The sequence below is a fragment of the Pelodiscus sinensis genome, chromosome 1 (assembly GCF_049634645.1).
Source record: "Pelodiscus sinensis isolate JC-2024 chromosome 1, ASM4963464v1, whole genome shotgun sequence".
NCBI lineage: Eukaryota > Metazoa > Chordata > Testudines > Trionychidae > Pelodiscus > Pelodiscus sinensis.
This window is the reverse complement of record NC_134711.1, coordinates 240,515,282-240,530,911: the sequence shown is the minus strand read 5'-3', so window position 1 is coordinate 240,530,911 and position 15,630 is coordinate 240,515,282. Positions and strand designations below refer to the sequence as shown.

Genomic DNA, 15,630 nt, shown 5'->3' with positions numbered 1-15,630 from the left:
AGCTAAGGGCCCTAACATATGTTTGCTGAGTGCAAAGTTGTTTTTTAAATAGATAAATGATTTTTTTTTCAAAATGTATAATTCTAAAAACAAAAAATTGCTAAAAGGAATTTACTAGTTTTCATTGTTATTTTGTCCTGTTACTATAAAGGCAGGTAAGCACCTATAGAACAGTAAGATTTATTCAAAGAAAGCCTGATAAAAGGAATAAAAATACGGGAATCTCATCCCAACAACCAACAAAAACCCTAAAGAAAGCAGGCCCTCAAAGACTTTACTCCTTTAATAAATAATGTATTTTATTGCATATGGCTATTAAGGAGAGCATCCATGATCAATACAGACTAAATACAATACACTACTCTAGTTCCATTTATTCTCGTCTCCAGCAGCATCACATTTATCCTTATATACAGCGTGTACATTGGAAGACACAGCAAGATAAGTTAAGTCTCTTGTCATATCACAATAGCAAGAAATATATTTAACATCTTGATATCCAGAAACAATACGTACCCAAAAAGAAAACACTGCTTAATAACTATAGAGGTTATATAGCAAAAAATATTTTAAATTTAAGGTAAGTCAGGCAAAATGTACAAAGACCCCATATACATTGTGAAGTTTTAGCAAACATAACATTTATACATTTTGGTTCCATTCTGTAAACTAAATCAAGAATGTAAATATTGCATATGCCTTTTGTGAAATATACAGGATAGAGGAGAACTGAGCACATCATCAATTTTTTTTCTCTAAGTTGATGTTAACCATTTGTTATAGTGGCATGATTTTACAATTGGCGCAGAGGGGTTCTTCAAAAGTAGAAGTTAAAACACCGCGTTCAGCAGGTACCGCATTCAGTGCTACTGTTGGGGTGAAGGTGGGGATTTCATATAGCATATGTCAACAATTGTATTTGTTTCAGTTCCAGAACTGAATAAGTACTAACTTAGAACATTTTAGAAATATTTAATGGGTTTTAAAAAACATTTCAATTGATCTTTAAAGACCAACATTGTACAGCCTATGCATTGCTGTGTTGCGAGACCCAAGAAAATTAGCCAAAAAAAAAATTACACACTGTGTTGTGGGGTGGAAAAGGGATTAGTTTACATTCAACTTTGTCTTGTAATACAATCCTGTGTTTAAAAGTTCAGCATGTAAGCAGGAAGACTTTGCATTGCCATTATACTTGTAAGACATTGACTCCTGTCTTCCTCAAAAAAAAAAAAAATGCATTCTGTCTATAGTGATGTATAGGTTCTCCATTTATCACAGAGAATTTAAAAAAAATGCACACAACTCAAATGACTTCGCGTAATACTTACAGGTCTACCAGAGCAGGCACTGGGGAGGTACCCTTAAAAACAATTTTATATGAACTGTTCATTAAATATCTCAAAGGAGCAACAAGGTGATATAACATTCTGCTAGTCTGGTGAAACTGCTATAAGTGACATTTGAGATAATAGCCACCACACATCACTATTATTTTCAGAATACTGAAAATGTTTTTAAAAGGGAATTCTTGTAAAGAACTCTGGCTAAGTGACTGCAACTTTTATTTTTCCTTTTAATTATGCCTTTAGCTGCAATGCTACTCTTCTGGTAAGAGGCAAATATAGGATTTTCTGTATGGCATAGTAATATATTAGAATTAACATTTCAATCTGCCCAATACTTATTATCATCATCCTTGCATTCCTAGCATGCCTGTCTGGATTCTTGGTTATGAGAAATGCATCTAAAAAAAAATCAGGGTTAAATGACAAATATGAGCTTGTAAATAGCAGAAAATGCTTTTGCAATCTGAAGTACCTACATAAACACCTACTTTGAGAGGATTAAACAATTATGTCAAAAGGTAAAAAGAGGAAACCCCCAATGCAATTTGATTATTTTAACTTATGTTGCTTCAGTTATACATTTTATAACTATTCGGAATCTTTCATCTAAGTTCAGTCCACAAAGTTTCATTTCATTTTAGACTTTTCAGTGCCCACATTGGGCTTTGTCTGATAAGTAAACATTGCAGCTAGTGATTTAGAACCAACCAGCAGCTGTATACTTCAAAAAGTTAAGTAAGGCCGAAGACTGTTCTTGAGAGATACTCAGCATAGAGATAAAGGAGGTCCTGTTACACACCAACAATACAAATCCGGCTTTACTTTCAACTGAGGTAGTACTGTGGTAGGCTTGAATTTATGCCAGTAAATACCAGATTTTACTGCTTTTGCAGGTGTTTACAGAATCCCCTAACATGCTGAAGAATAAATACAGTGCGTCTTTGCAGGAAAAGAAAATGAAGGCATTGGCCACAAGTTAAAGAGGCCGGTTGAAAAGTTCCAAATTTCTAAAGAATATCTTGAATAAAATCCATCAAAACAGCAGCACAATGATACTGTAGATGTCAAGGATAGGAAATGAGTGAGGCAGGTTGCTCGCCCTTCCTTGCCGATTTGTTGTCCAGTATAGTCCATAACTGTTTTCAAAATTAAGTAGCCGTTCAGACCACCAACAAAAATAAAGTAAATCTTAAGCAGCTTCAGATTAAAAAAAAACAACCATAAGCCAAGCAGCTTTTTTCAATATTGTATTCTGTTGTTTGAGGTCATGATGATAAAACTAACTCCTTCACTCTGCAGGGAGAAAACAAAATGAAACAGAATCAATAAATACTGTTAAACAAATCAGCTGATTTAAAAATCATAAAGATCTATTTCACCTTTTTGTCAGATTTTAATACAACAAAATATTATCTAAATGAGATGGCATTATACAGAGGGGGAGAAAGAGCATTTTTAAAACCTAGCACTATTTTATTTTCATGACTAACAATGATAAATGTTCAAACCATCAAAAATGTTTTCTGGAAGGAAAGTAGAAAAGGAAATACCAAAATCCTCCCCAGTTCTACCCACCCCACACACTCTCCTTCTGAAGAGCACTGGTTGGTTTTACTAGAAAGGTGCAAGTTCTATAAAATGTATAGAAACAACAGTTCTCTATCTAATTGGAAGCTAATTAGCGGAGTCTACTTCCCGACATTGAAAAACAAGATTATTCTGACACTATTTTTACAAAGGGCATATCTTCTCAAAAGATGAGTGAGTATATTATAATGGATATAACCATCTTTCAGTTTCTAAGAAATCTACTTGTGCCTGATGAAGATCTAAAAGCCCTGTAGCTGGAAAGTAATAATGGCCAACCGGCTCACCCTTCAACCAAAGGGGGGGAAATTCTCTCCTTTATCTTTCATGGAATGAATTGCTGTTACCTAAATATCTGCTTCAAAGAACTAAGCAAAATTACATGGTATATTGTTTTTAAAATCCCATTTCATTTTATGCTGTTTTAAAGAACCCAGGTTATTTTACTATAAAAAATACATCCTTTTCGTGTCACTTTTTTAAAATATAAGTTGTTCTTAGCTTGTTAGTTAGAATCAATTTATAATAGGCAAGCATACATAATTTGCAGATATCTGAGCCCTTGTAAATTCTACATCCAAAGAAAATAATATATGCACAATACAATATCAGATAATATGACTGCAAAATTGTGTTCAGGTTAGGTGCCTAGGTTTATTTAATTTATCTTTGCAGCAACACTTAGTTTCAAAAGCTCAGAGGAATCTGTAGTTTAAAGGTGAACTGCAAAATTTTTGCCAAAAATTGAGGGTGCTTGTACAATGCCAGAAACAAACTATTATACAGCTGTTCAGAAAATCAGGCAAAGATCCAGCAATCCTCAAGGCAAAAAATCCATGTTAACTTTCCTGAGTATGAACATAATAAGATCAAGGGTGTAGTTGTCAATGTACTTTGTCATTTATTTATTAATTTTGGTATGTAGCATGAATGTAAAACTACATACAAAGCCAATACATAGCAAATTATACATAAAACTGGATACTATATTTAACAAAAAGGTATTAATGGAATTGATTTTCTCTGTATGGATTCCTTACTAATCAAATACCACACTTTGTTACAACTACAACCACCAATTTTATACAAGAAAAGGGGCCTCTTGAAATCAATGGGAGCTACTAAGTGCTCAGCACTTTTGAAAGCCAGACTTTGTATCTAGGTGCTAAATATGGACTTATTTATACACCTGTATTTAAAAATTTTAACCTTTGCTTCTAACTTAAAAAAAACAAAACTAGTACAGTCTAGTTCTAGTCACAGACGAAAAAAGCACCTTATACACATTTTTATATGGAAGAAGGCAATCTATCAATCTGCATGGGGATTAAAAATTTTTAGAAGGGTCATGTAACTTAGTGATTGGTACATACGTTGGCGTTAGCACTCTTATTTACACTCTCATTATACAAGGAGAAGGAAACTTAAATTGAAAGAAAATATTTTCAATATAATGTATAATTAACCTGTGGAACCCATAGCCACAAGAAACTGTTATGATCAAAGTGAAATAGACTCTGAAGGTGAGCTTTCTGGTAAACAAAGATGTTCATGGTTACACGTGCACTGGTTCCTAGGGAGCCCTGCCCCTCTCCCCCACGCTGCTGCCTCTGTCCCGAGTAGGGGCAGGCGGGAGCCAACTGCCGCCTGCATGTAACCGCTGAAATTGTCATTGGTTACATGTTTATTTAAACTGAGTTTAACATCCCTCCTACTCATAGGGACAACAATATAACTAAGGCCAACAGCTTAATGGGATTAAACAGGGGACAAAATATCTATATGAATAAAAAGAATATACCTGGTGACAGTAGTTAGGATTTCTGTACATTACAGAGCATAAAGCAGTCATACTTCAGGACATATATATACACACCAAAATTGAAGAAACTTCTGCTTTGGACAGATTATTCCAAAACAGTCCATGAGCTTTCTGGAAGCTTCCTATGAAACATCCAGAACTAGTTGCTTCCAGACACAAAGATACTGATATAGGTGGTCTGATATAATACAGCAACTGCTCTTATCTAGATTTTGTACTCTTTAGGAAAATATTGCTTTTAAATTATTTTGAATACAATAACCTTTGTAAACTACAATTTTGTTCACATGTATTAAGGAATATCATAATACAAAAGATAAGTAAGCAGTACATCTTATTGCCCTGTTGTGGACACCTATAAAGCAGCATATATAGAAATCTGGCCTATAAGAAACTGTATTTGTACAATGCTCTGAAACGCTTTTAGACTCTGATTCAACAGGGTACGTAAGTATGTGACAAATGATTCAACTCACATCCTTAAAGTTGGGCGTGTGCTTAATAACTACGTTTAGAGCCCTACCGAATTCATGGCCATGAAAAATGCATCACAGACCATGGTATCTGGTCTTCTGCTGTAAAATCTGGTCTTTTATGTGCTTTTTTTACCTTAGATTATATAGGATTTCACAGGGATCCAGCACTTCTCAAACTGGGGGTCATGGTCCAAAGGGAGTTGCAAGGGATGGGGGGGCGATGTTTATTCCAGAGGGGGTCATGGCATCGTCACCCTTACTTCTGTGCTGCATTCAGAGCTGGGTGGCCAGAGAGAGTGGCAGCTGTGGACCAGGCATCCAGCTCTGCAAACAGCAGTGGCACAGAAGTAAGAGTGCCAATTCTATATCTTTCAGATGCCTTCAGAGCTGGGTGACTGAAGAGCCATAGCTGCTGCAGACTGAGGGCCCATCCATGCCACTCTTACTTCTGACATGCTGGCAGTGGCAGCTCTCATAGAATCACAGAGCTGGAAGAGATCTCAGGAGGTGATAAAGTCCAGCCCCCTGCCCAAGGCAGGACCAATCCCAACTAAACTCCCTTCACAGAGCTGGACTCCTGGCCAGCAGACACTGTTCTCTAGTCACTCAATTCTGAAGACAAATAGTGTCACCAACAGTAGCACAGAAATAAAGATACTGCAACCATCCCTAGAAAAATCTTGTGACACCTTCCACAACTCCTTTTTGGGTCAGGATCCCTATGATTACAATACTGCAACTTCACATTTAAATAGCTGAAATCATGAAATTTTTAATTTTTAAAATCCTATGACCATGAATTTGACCAAAATGGACTGTAAATTTGGTAGGGCCTTAACATATGTTGTTCACCAGAAGTCTTAAGACCTGATTCAGAGCTAAATGGTTTCCATTAGTATGAACAGGCTTTCAAACATGCTTTTAATGAAGGAAAAATAATCACTGCTACATGTGATGCCATGTGAGCCACATGCTTCTTGTTGCAGATTCAGAAGAAGCCATTTACCTGCTTGCCTAAAATAAAGATGACAGTTCCTGCCAAGTACTATCTATTACATTTCACTTTGGCCATTAATATGCTGTGTGTAATTTCAGGCTCCAAATTCAGCAGTACTTCACTATGTGCTTAATTTCAGCATTTATGGAAATCCATAGCTTGCAATAAGACTACAATAGGTGCTTAACTTTAAGTGCATATTCAAGTGCTCTGCTTACTTCAGGTAAAAATATGCAAGATACAGGACAGGTTCCTGGCTGTTTCCAGAAAGAGAAATGTTCAACACCTTAATTAAAGAATCACAGATATTGTTCAGCAGGAGGAGATGCATGTTTTCCAGTGGGGGTGGAGGAACCAAATAAAAATCATAATCAGTGACAGTAAAAAAAATCAAATCTGTTAAACATGCATATCTGTGTGTCATGCATGGATTAAACAAATAAAATATCTGGGAGAATTATGCATCCAATAAACCCTATATCCAAGGCCATGCAAAAATCTTTCAAAATATAAAATCTGATACAATTTCTACTGTCTTTTTCTAAATTGTTTATTCCACATTAAAAATAGATCCACAATTACAAGATCACAATTTCCAAAACTACCAAAGTAAAACTCATTCACATTGTATTAATGTTTCTCTTGAATGCACAAAGCAATAAATACTTAAACAAAATTAGCCAGAGAACAATTCAGTATTGTGACTAATCAAACACCATGTGTACCGAAATATAGTGGTTTGCCAATTAAAACAAATTAAATCTGTTTATTAATTTGCAGTCAGTAAGCAGTGAATAAGAGTTTACTGGGGTCTTAATTCCTAAAAATGAATAGAATTCTCATATACTAATATGCATATGTATCAGGGTTACTGATGTGGCTCAATACGGAAACACATCAATGGTCATTTACAACATAAAAATTTACTCAAAAGACAATATGATCTAGTGAACTGGACTGTGGATTGGGACTAAAACACCTGGGCTCTGTTCTCAACTCTGCCACTGCCTTCCTGTCTGACCTTTAGTATGTCACTTCACCTCCCCCATCCCTTTTAATTCTCCTCCTATGCTTCAGCTGTCTTGTAAACTATGCTGTAAACACACTAACTTTTCTATCACAAGTAGTCCCATTGAAATTCAAATTCCTCATGGCAGTAAAGATAAGCATGTGTTTGTAGGATCCAAGTCACAGATTGTAAACTCTCTAGGGCAGTGATTCCCAAATTTTTCGGCATCATGCCCCCTTTTTGATTTTTGAGAAACCCTCATGCCCCCCTCCCAAAAATACAGCAGCAAAATTTGGGGTGGGATTGACGGGGGAGGGGTGGAGGGCTGAGTTGCCTTGCCGAATTTCTTCAGGCTCCCCCAGTTTGGGAACCCATGCTCTAGAGCAGAATCTGTCTCTTATTCTGTGGCTGTATGGTGCCTAACACAAAGGGAGCCCTGTAGGCATACAACAATATAAAATACAAAAAGTAAAATTAACACTGTACATTATTTCAAAGGAAGGGAAGCATCAGAATGAAAACAAACGTCTAAACTCTCTCTGATCAGTATTTGTCACCCCTTCCCCTCATGATATTAATTCACAGATATATAGATCAGGGGCAAATCATGACCTTACTCCTGCCCTTCTTCAGCAAGTTACTTAGGAACATGTTTAGTTTCACGTGAGTAGTCAATTCAACAAAAATAGTCATGTGCATCTAGACATACTTAAAAAGAGGGTCTTTGCAAGATGAATTTAATGAGTCTACACATGTAAGAAAAGCAAAATTTGTTCCTGATCAAAGGAAAAGGTTTCAGACTAGAGCTTAACTATTTGCTAAACAATATATATATCCCCTAGCATCACATATTGAAAGTATCCACAAATACCATCAATCTGATGTGACTAACACACATGTTTCAAAGGAAAAACAATTTAGCTATGAAAGAGGTAACATGGTTTTTATTCAGACAAGTTATGTTTGGATACAATTGAGGCAGGCTGCTCAATGAATACTCTTTTGGGTTTGTTGTTCTAACAAGAAAACATTAAAATGCCATTTAAACTTTGATTTGTTTTAATTTAGAAGAAATGGGGACTGGGTGAACATAGGCTATGACCCACGATAGCACTCAAAATATACAACTGGCATATGTAACAATATACCAGTTAGGCTTTTTAAATAAGTGTAACAAGGTCAGTAAGAAGTTGTATACCATTACTTGAGGATGGATTTTGCATCTTAGTTTAATTTTTTTAAATTTTCAATTATGGATGTAACTTTCATATTTGTGTAAATGTGTAGCTGGATTTTTTAGCAGTTGCATGATTACACGCGGGGGGGGGGCAGGTGAACACAGGAAATCAGCTGTCTCAGCTCCTCCCCCGTTGCGCTTGTGCTTTTCTAATGTAGTCGCCAGGAGGGTGGCTGAAGTGCAGTGGGGGGGAGGGAAGGGGAGAGCACGGAGGGAACAGGTATGAGCCAGGGCAGCTGATTCCCAACTCACACTCAGTCCCCGGCTACGCCTCTGCCTCCCCTTCCCCACCTCCCACCCCCCGCGGAGACAGTGCTGCAGGGAATTGGCTTTTAAGCTGGCTTACCCCTCCCTAGCACTGGCTCCTGCTCCCCCCCTTGTTGCCTCTAATAGAGGCAGCAATGGGGGAGAGGGGTAAGTCAATACTTGAGTCAATACTCGACTATCCGATAAGCTTAGTCAACTAGTCACTTACATCCCTAGCAAGGAACCAACTTGAATGCCGCTTCCCATGTGTACTGGCTCCCACCTGCCCCCCTCACCTCTTGTACTGCTGCCTCTGTGGGCAGGCAGCTCAGTGAGAGACCTGCTCCCACCTCCACCCTCTTTGCTGCCTCTGATACAGAGGCAGCAAGGGCGGGGGCTGTGTGTAGTTGTAAGGACTAACTGATAAGCCTAGGCTTATCAATTAATCGTGTAACCAACTACATGCGAACATCAATACAAACTGGACATTTTAAACAATTTCTTGAACTAGATAGCACTTTCTCTGCTTAAGGAATTACACACCTCACTTTTTTAACACTGAGTTATTATAGTCACTTCCATTTTCTAGTGGAGTGTAATGGGTCAATCCTTCAATGGACTGCAAGAGCTATGCTTCAGTTCTTGCAGAATCTGGTTCTAAGTTTGGAATAAACTGTATTTCAGTGCCAACTAGTCAACAAGTTCAGACTTCCATGTATGAGCACCTACATATTAAAATACAATATCTAAATTAGAGACTTATTTTTAAAATATTATAATGAATTTATAGTTATCATGCTGGGCCTTAATATATACTTCTCAGATCCATTTAAATACAGCTGTAGGTTTACAATAAATAACACACACAAAATTACATTTGTACTTCCCAGATTAAAAAGTTGTCTTACTATATTTCTCAAATTAAGAGCTCCCCACAAGCATTGGTTCCTGCCTGCCTTCCTCCTTCCCTCTCCCCCTCCCCCCATCACAGCTGCCTGATACAGAAGCAGCAGCACAGGAGGAGGGGGATGAGAGGCAGCTCCTTGTGTGCCAACAAGTACAGGGGGCTGGCTTGAAAACCAGCTTCCCGCAAGAACCAGCTCCCACCTGCTCCGCCACCCCCGTGCTGCTGCCTCTCTATCAGAGGCAACAGCGCAGGAGGGGAGGGAACGTGGCTCTATGGGAGCCGTTAAAAGCCGGCTCCCCATGAGCACCAGCTCCTGCCTGATATAGAAGCAGCAAGGAGGTGATGGTGCATGTAATCATTAGGATTAACCAATGAGCCCAGGCTTATCAGTTAATTGTGTGAACGAGTACACACTAACATCCCTACTGTAGACCACACCTTAGAGGGTTTACCTAGATAATCAAACCAATTTACCTTACAAATGATTAATCTAGCCCCCATCACTTAAAAAAAATCAAAATTTAATTAGTTCTACTATTATTAAATCACTGGGGACAGACACTAGTCATACTTTAAAGCACAAGTTTTCATAAAAGGGGATCTGAGCCAGATTTTACCCTCAGAAACGAGGCATCTTACTTGACCACTACAGTGCTCTCTGTTTGAATTCACCATTGAGTTTCTTTCCTGCCATCAGATTCACCACAGGACTCACGGAGTCCTCTATGTTTATATTTATAAAAAGCATTACTGAACCAAACGACTGAAGAGAAACCAGACAAACTGGATTCTCATGCATAGGTTTGCAATATAATTTCTACTTCAATAAGGTTGCACACCAATAACTGAAAGCAGACTTTGGCTCAGTGGTTACTGGCTACTTTTCAGCAGTGCTTTATGTGGCCATGAAAATATTGGAAAACAGTCTGCCCACCTGCATTCCAACCTAACTCCCACAGTTTCTTTCTGTGAGTAGGTAAATAAAACCTATTGCAGAATATCAACATTTAAGATTAATAATAAAATCAACTGTGTATCTGATTAAAATATTTTTTCTGGTTTACAATACAGATCCCACTGTTCCCTACCCGCACCTTGACTACAATACAACTCTATTGTTTCAAAAATAATGCTATAAAGTATCCTGGAAGGGGGGGGGGGGGGGGGGGAACAGCCAGTATTTAAATCTTATATTTGAAGCAGTATTTTCTTAAAGAAACATCAGTAATTTCCTTATTGATATAATTCATGATTCTCCAAGATAAATCCACAACAGATGTGAATCTCCTCTGAAATTTACATACAGTACTATTGCACACCACAACTATTATGTTAAAAGTTGAAAAGTTGTCATTAACACCCTGAACATCCCATGACATGTCACACTTGAAGACAAACGGCTATACCTTCTAAAAGCAGAGGCAACAAACTTGATAAATACAGTAAAACTCCATTAGTCCGGCATCCAATGCTCTGGGACTCCTGATGGTCCGGCACCATCAGGAACCCGGAAGTGCTGGGGCAGCCGGACAGGCTTCCCCCATTCAGCTGCTGCTGAAACTGACCATCAGCTGAATCGGGGAAGCCGGGAGCAGAGCAGCTGGGGTGCTGCCGGGATGGTCTGGTAGCACTGCCCCTCGGGGCTGCGGGACCAACCCGGCAACACCCCAGCTGCTCTTGGGGACGCCTGGGGCAGAGCAGCTGGAGTGCTGCCTGGTTGGTCCCGCAGCGCCAAAGGACAGCGATGCGGGACCAACCCGGCAGGACCCCAGCTGCTCTGCCCCAGGGGTCCCCAATTCAGCCGCTGCTGAAACAGATCAGCAGCTGATTCCAGGAAGCCCGGATCTTTTTCAGCAGCGGCTGAATTGGGAACCCCTGGGGGAGAGCAGCAGGGGTGCTGCCGGGTTGGTCCCGTAGCGCCGCAGCACCCCAGCTGATTTGCCCCAGGCGTTGGGATTCAGCCGCTGCTGAAACTGACCAGCAGCGTCAGTTTCACCAGCAGGCTGAATCCGGACGCCTGGGGCAGATCAGCTGGGGTGCTGCCGGGTTGGTCTTGTAGCGCCGCCCCTCGGTGCTGCGGGACCAACCCAGCAGCACTCCAGCTGCTCTGCCCCAGGCGTCCCCAAGAGCAGCTGGGGTGCTGCCGGGTCGGTCCCGCAGCCCCGAGGGGCAGCGCTACGGGACCAACCGGGCAGTACCCCAGCTGCTCTGTCCCAGGCGTCCCCCAGAGCAGCTGTAGTGCTGCTGGGTTGGTGCCGTAGCACCGCCCCTCGGCACTGCGGGACCAACCCGGCAGCACCCCAGCTGCTCTATTGCAGGCATCCCCGATTCAGCTGCTGCTGAAACTGACCAGCAGCGGCTGAATCAGGGACTCCTGGGGCAGAGCCAGACTATCGTAAGGGGGAGCTATGAGGGGTCTGGGGTGGCATCCCCTCCCACCCCACTCCAGACCCCTCATAGCCCCTCCTTTCTGATAGTCCGGCATATCTGATAATCCGGCACCTCCTGGGTCCTAAAGGTGCCGGATTATTGGAAGTTTACTGTAAATAGAAATGCCATACCACCTTTAAAATCTTAAAAGAGATTTCTTATTTACACTCCACTATCAAGCAAAAGGACAGAGGCAGTATTGAAGGAATAAAGGTTACTCCTAGTTGTACTGCATGTATTTCGATTGCTCTTACCTAATTGTCTCTCTGGGAAACAATTGAAATTTCACTTTCACAAAGAGGCAGCAGCAGGGGGATGGGAGGGGACAGGTGAATCTGGTGGTCATGGTGAAAATGGTGGTCATGGGGAGCTGGGTTCTTTTGAACTTTTTATTTGAATGGCAGAATGAGAGCCATAAAAACAAATAAAAATAGGATCTTAGCTAGCTAGAAAGTTCAAATCCAATTCCACAACCACTTAGCACACAGAACTTTCCTCAGAACTTCAGCGGGTGTTCCCACTACACAGCTCTTGAACGAATGTATCCATATGCAGACATCCTACTCGATCACAGCAGTTTGAGGCACCACAACTGGTTGCCCTTAAAGTTACTGGGATGTCACATCAAGGGACTATAACGTCATGCGGGGAAACAAACAGTAGATGAAGTCCCACAAAAGCAAGGAGTCTGCTCACAGAAACAAGAAAATACAAAAAAAGAGGAATAAACCAGTGAAAATATACAGAATTCTTCCTGGTGTCAGAGGATCTTTACAGCAAATGTCTCAGAGCAGGACACCCTAGCAAAATATGTATTATACTGACCAGAAAATATAATCAAAATAAAAAAGAATACACTTGGCAGCAGAGGCAGTGGAACACTAAAGAATACACAAAAACCCTTTAATTTCACATTTACCAAACAAATACAATACAGCATGTATACTAGACACAGTACAGTCCAGGTCAAGCAGTTGTACTTAAACTATCTCCAGCTGATGCAAATATACAACATGTATCATACCAAATTTAAGTCTGTTAGTCAAAGAGACATTTTCATTTAAACTGGCCTATCTTATCACTGGTGAAAGTGAGCAAAATTAAGGCCATTGAACATTTACATTTACTCAAAATCCATTCCTGACACAATAGCAGTATATTCCTCAGAATAATGTTCATGCTAATAAAACAGGGGAGTGTGGTGGTGGTGTGTAAGAGTACATTGGGCAAAGCAATTTAATGAATATTACACCTTTTCTCTCTGGATTCACAATTTCAGACTTAACTAAAATGGAAGGAATTAAGTGAAGCCATTTAGTTCTGCATTAAAGTCAGAAAGAAAGCACATGTAGAAAGCCAATATTAGGATCCCCTAAGGATTTTAAGGTCACTTGGTCATTCTGAAAGTTGGCTCAGAAGAGGAAATTTCCAGCCATGAATTGTGTTTCAAGTTCATGAGCCCCAAAATACAGGCCCATGAATTTTCTGCCATCGGGTATCCCAAATATGATTTGTCTTCCAGAAGAAGACCTGTTAAGAAAAATGTGAATAATTATTACTCTTGTAATGTCCCATCTTATGTACACAAATCCCATCCTGTCTTTTGTGGCTTTCCCCCATATAAGAATGTGTCAGCAGCTATCTCAGGATTACAGTTCAAAAGCACAGGAGTAAGCTAGAGCATCGAGAGGCAGCTCAATTCTCTTTATACAGAGGACATAGCAATCCTGAGCACAGCTACTGGATGCCTCTGACTGGCAGGTCATCCAAAACCACCAAGAAATCAATTTGTGTTTCTGGCAAAAGATCACAGAAATACCTTCCTGCTTTCCTTACGTTTTGCAAATACAACTGATAGCTTTCATCCAAGATTCCTATCTAGTAGGAAAACATTTCTCAAAATCATACATAATAAGGTATGAATAAGCTTCACATACATTAGTTCCCATAGCTCACAATTTTCCACATTTTAGACTTACAGCTCTCTGTATGCCATGAGAGCTGACTGGCTACATGAATATTTATGAATAGTTCTATTTCTAGTTGCTAAATATCACTAAAACATAGGGACGGACAGACATACAAGTTGGATGATATATCTGCTGTTGGACCAATTTCTGCTGGTGAAAGAGACAAGTTTTCAACTCCACAGAGATTAAGGCCTGGAAAAGATCTCTGTGCAAACTTGAAAGCCTGTCTCTTTCTCCAATAGAAGTTGTTCAAATAAAAGATATACCTCACCGGGTTGCCTCTCTCATATCCTAGGGCCAACATGGCTACAGTAACACTGCAAATGGAAAAGTAATGTCGGGAAAGTGAGTCATTACAATAGCTCCACTGGGATGTTATATGACCACAAGTGGTATGAAAAATTGCCTGATCAATCATAAATAAGAAGGAAAAAGGCCCGCATTCTTTAACATACAGCCCATGCTATGAAAAAGTACAGAAAATCCTGCTTTAGATGGATTAAGAATACTGTGCAAAAGTATTTAAATTAGAGTATAAGAGAGGTCCCACAATCCACAAGTAATTCACTTATTCATGATGAAAAGTTCTAGAGGCAGGTATCTACACAGCATCTGACCCAAGTGGGTAACATAACTCTCGGCTTAAAATGAGAAGACATGTTGGTATGTAGCCAATCCTGATACTTACATCTCATTATACTACATTCTACACTGCTTTACATACCACATATTTTCATTGACTTCCATCGAGTAATAAAGGTAGAATATGGCCCAGTATCTCCTGTTAGCTGACGATTACTTAATATAATTTCATCTGATCATTGTTACACTGTATTCATCTCTCTTAGTATTGGAATGCTTTTTATGTACTGACAATATTTCATTTCTTGTTCATGGATAAGAATTTGCTTTGTTTGTATAGATTGTGAATGATAATTTTTCTGAATATCACAATAACCCTTTTTCAAATCTGCCACATCTGGAATATATGTTTTTTAATAAAAGGGCAAAAACAATTTAAATAGTTACTTTACTGTTTCAGTTTCTAGATTTGTATTACTAACACAGATCAAATAAAATAATTATTTTACTAACAGCTCTTCAAATCATTAAGTTATTTAGCCTTTTTAACGTAAGTTTGTTACATACCAAAAGAAATCTAAAAACTCTTGTTAGTTGTGCCTAAAGGCATGATTGCCAATACTGTCATTTTCACAGAACCCTACTGTTCACATTACTAACAATGTAAAAACAGCTGTTTTCTCATTTAGGCCTTACTCTTGTCACACTTTTTTTTAAGATGGCATCAAGCCTCTTCTCCATCATTTATGTGATGAGCAACCAATAGCTGTCAAAGATGCTTAGAAGTACTCTGTCTTTTAAAGTTAATTTTACAATAAGAATTAGAATACATTATATCCGAGTAAGATACAGCTATTCTTTTACTGAAGAAAAAGCAATTATTCATGTTCTGGAAAAAAGAGGATGCAAAGAAGAGATTAAGGCTTCTACTTATTCTATGTCTAATTAAGGAGACAGACAGTACAGATTTATATGAATTTAGTAAGTAGTACTGAAGACTTATCCTTTTACTGAAGGA

The 15,630-nt window shown here is 39.2% G+C and overlaps 1 protein-coding gene across 2 annotated transcripts in view; it reads right to left on the bottom strand.

Moving 5' to 3' along the window:
- Positions 1–359: 359 nt before the first annotated feature.
- IRS2 (insulin receptor substrate 2) overlaps positions 360–15,630 on the bottom strand; it is a 36,141-nt gene continuing 20,870 nt past the window's right edge. Inside the window, exon 2 of one of the 2 annotated variants that reach the window (XM_075918593.1) lies at positions 360–2,642. In XM_075918593.1, coding sequence (XP_075774708.1) covers positions 2,638–2,642 — 5 coding nt within the window. In that variant the 3' untranslated portion in view covers positions 360–2,637. Of the gene's footprint in view, positions 2,643–11,911; positions 13,591–15,630 lie in introns of those variants that run through there. The other variant, XM_006121843.4, reaches the window with a different exon arrangement.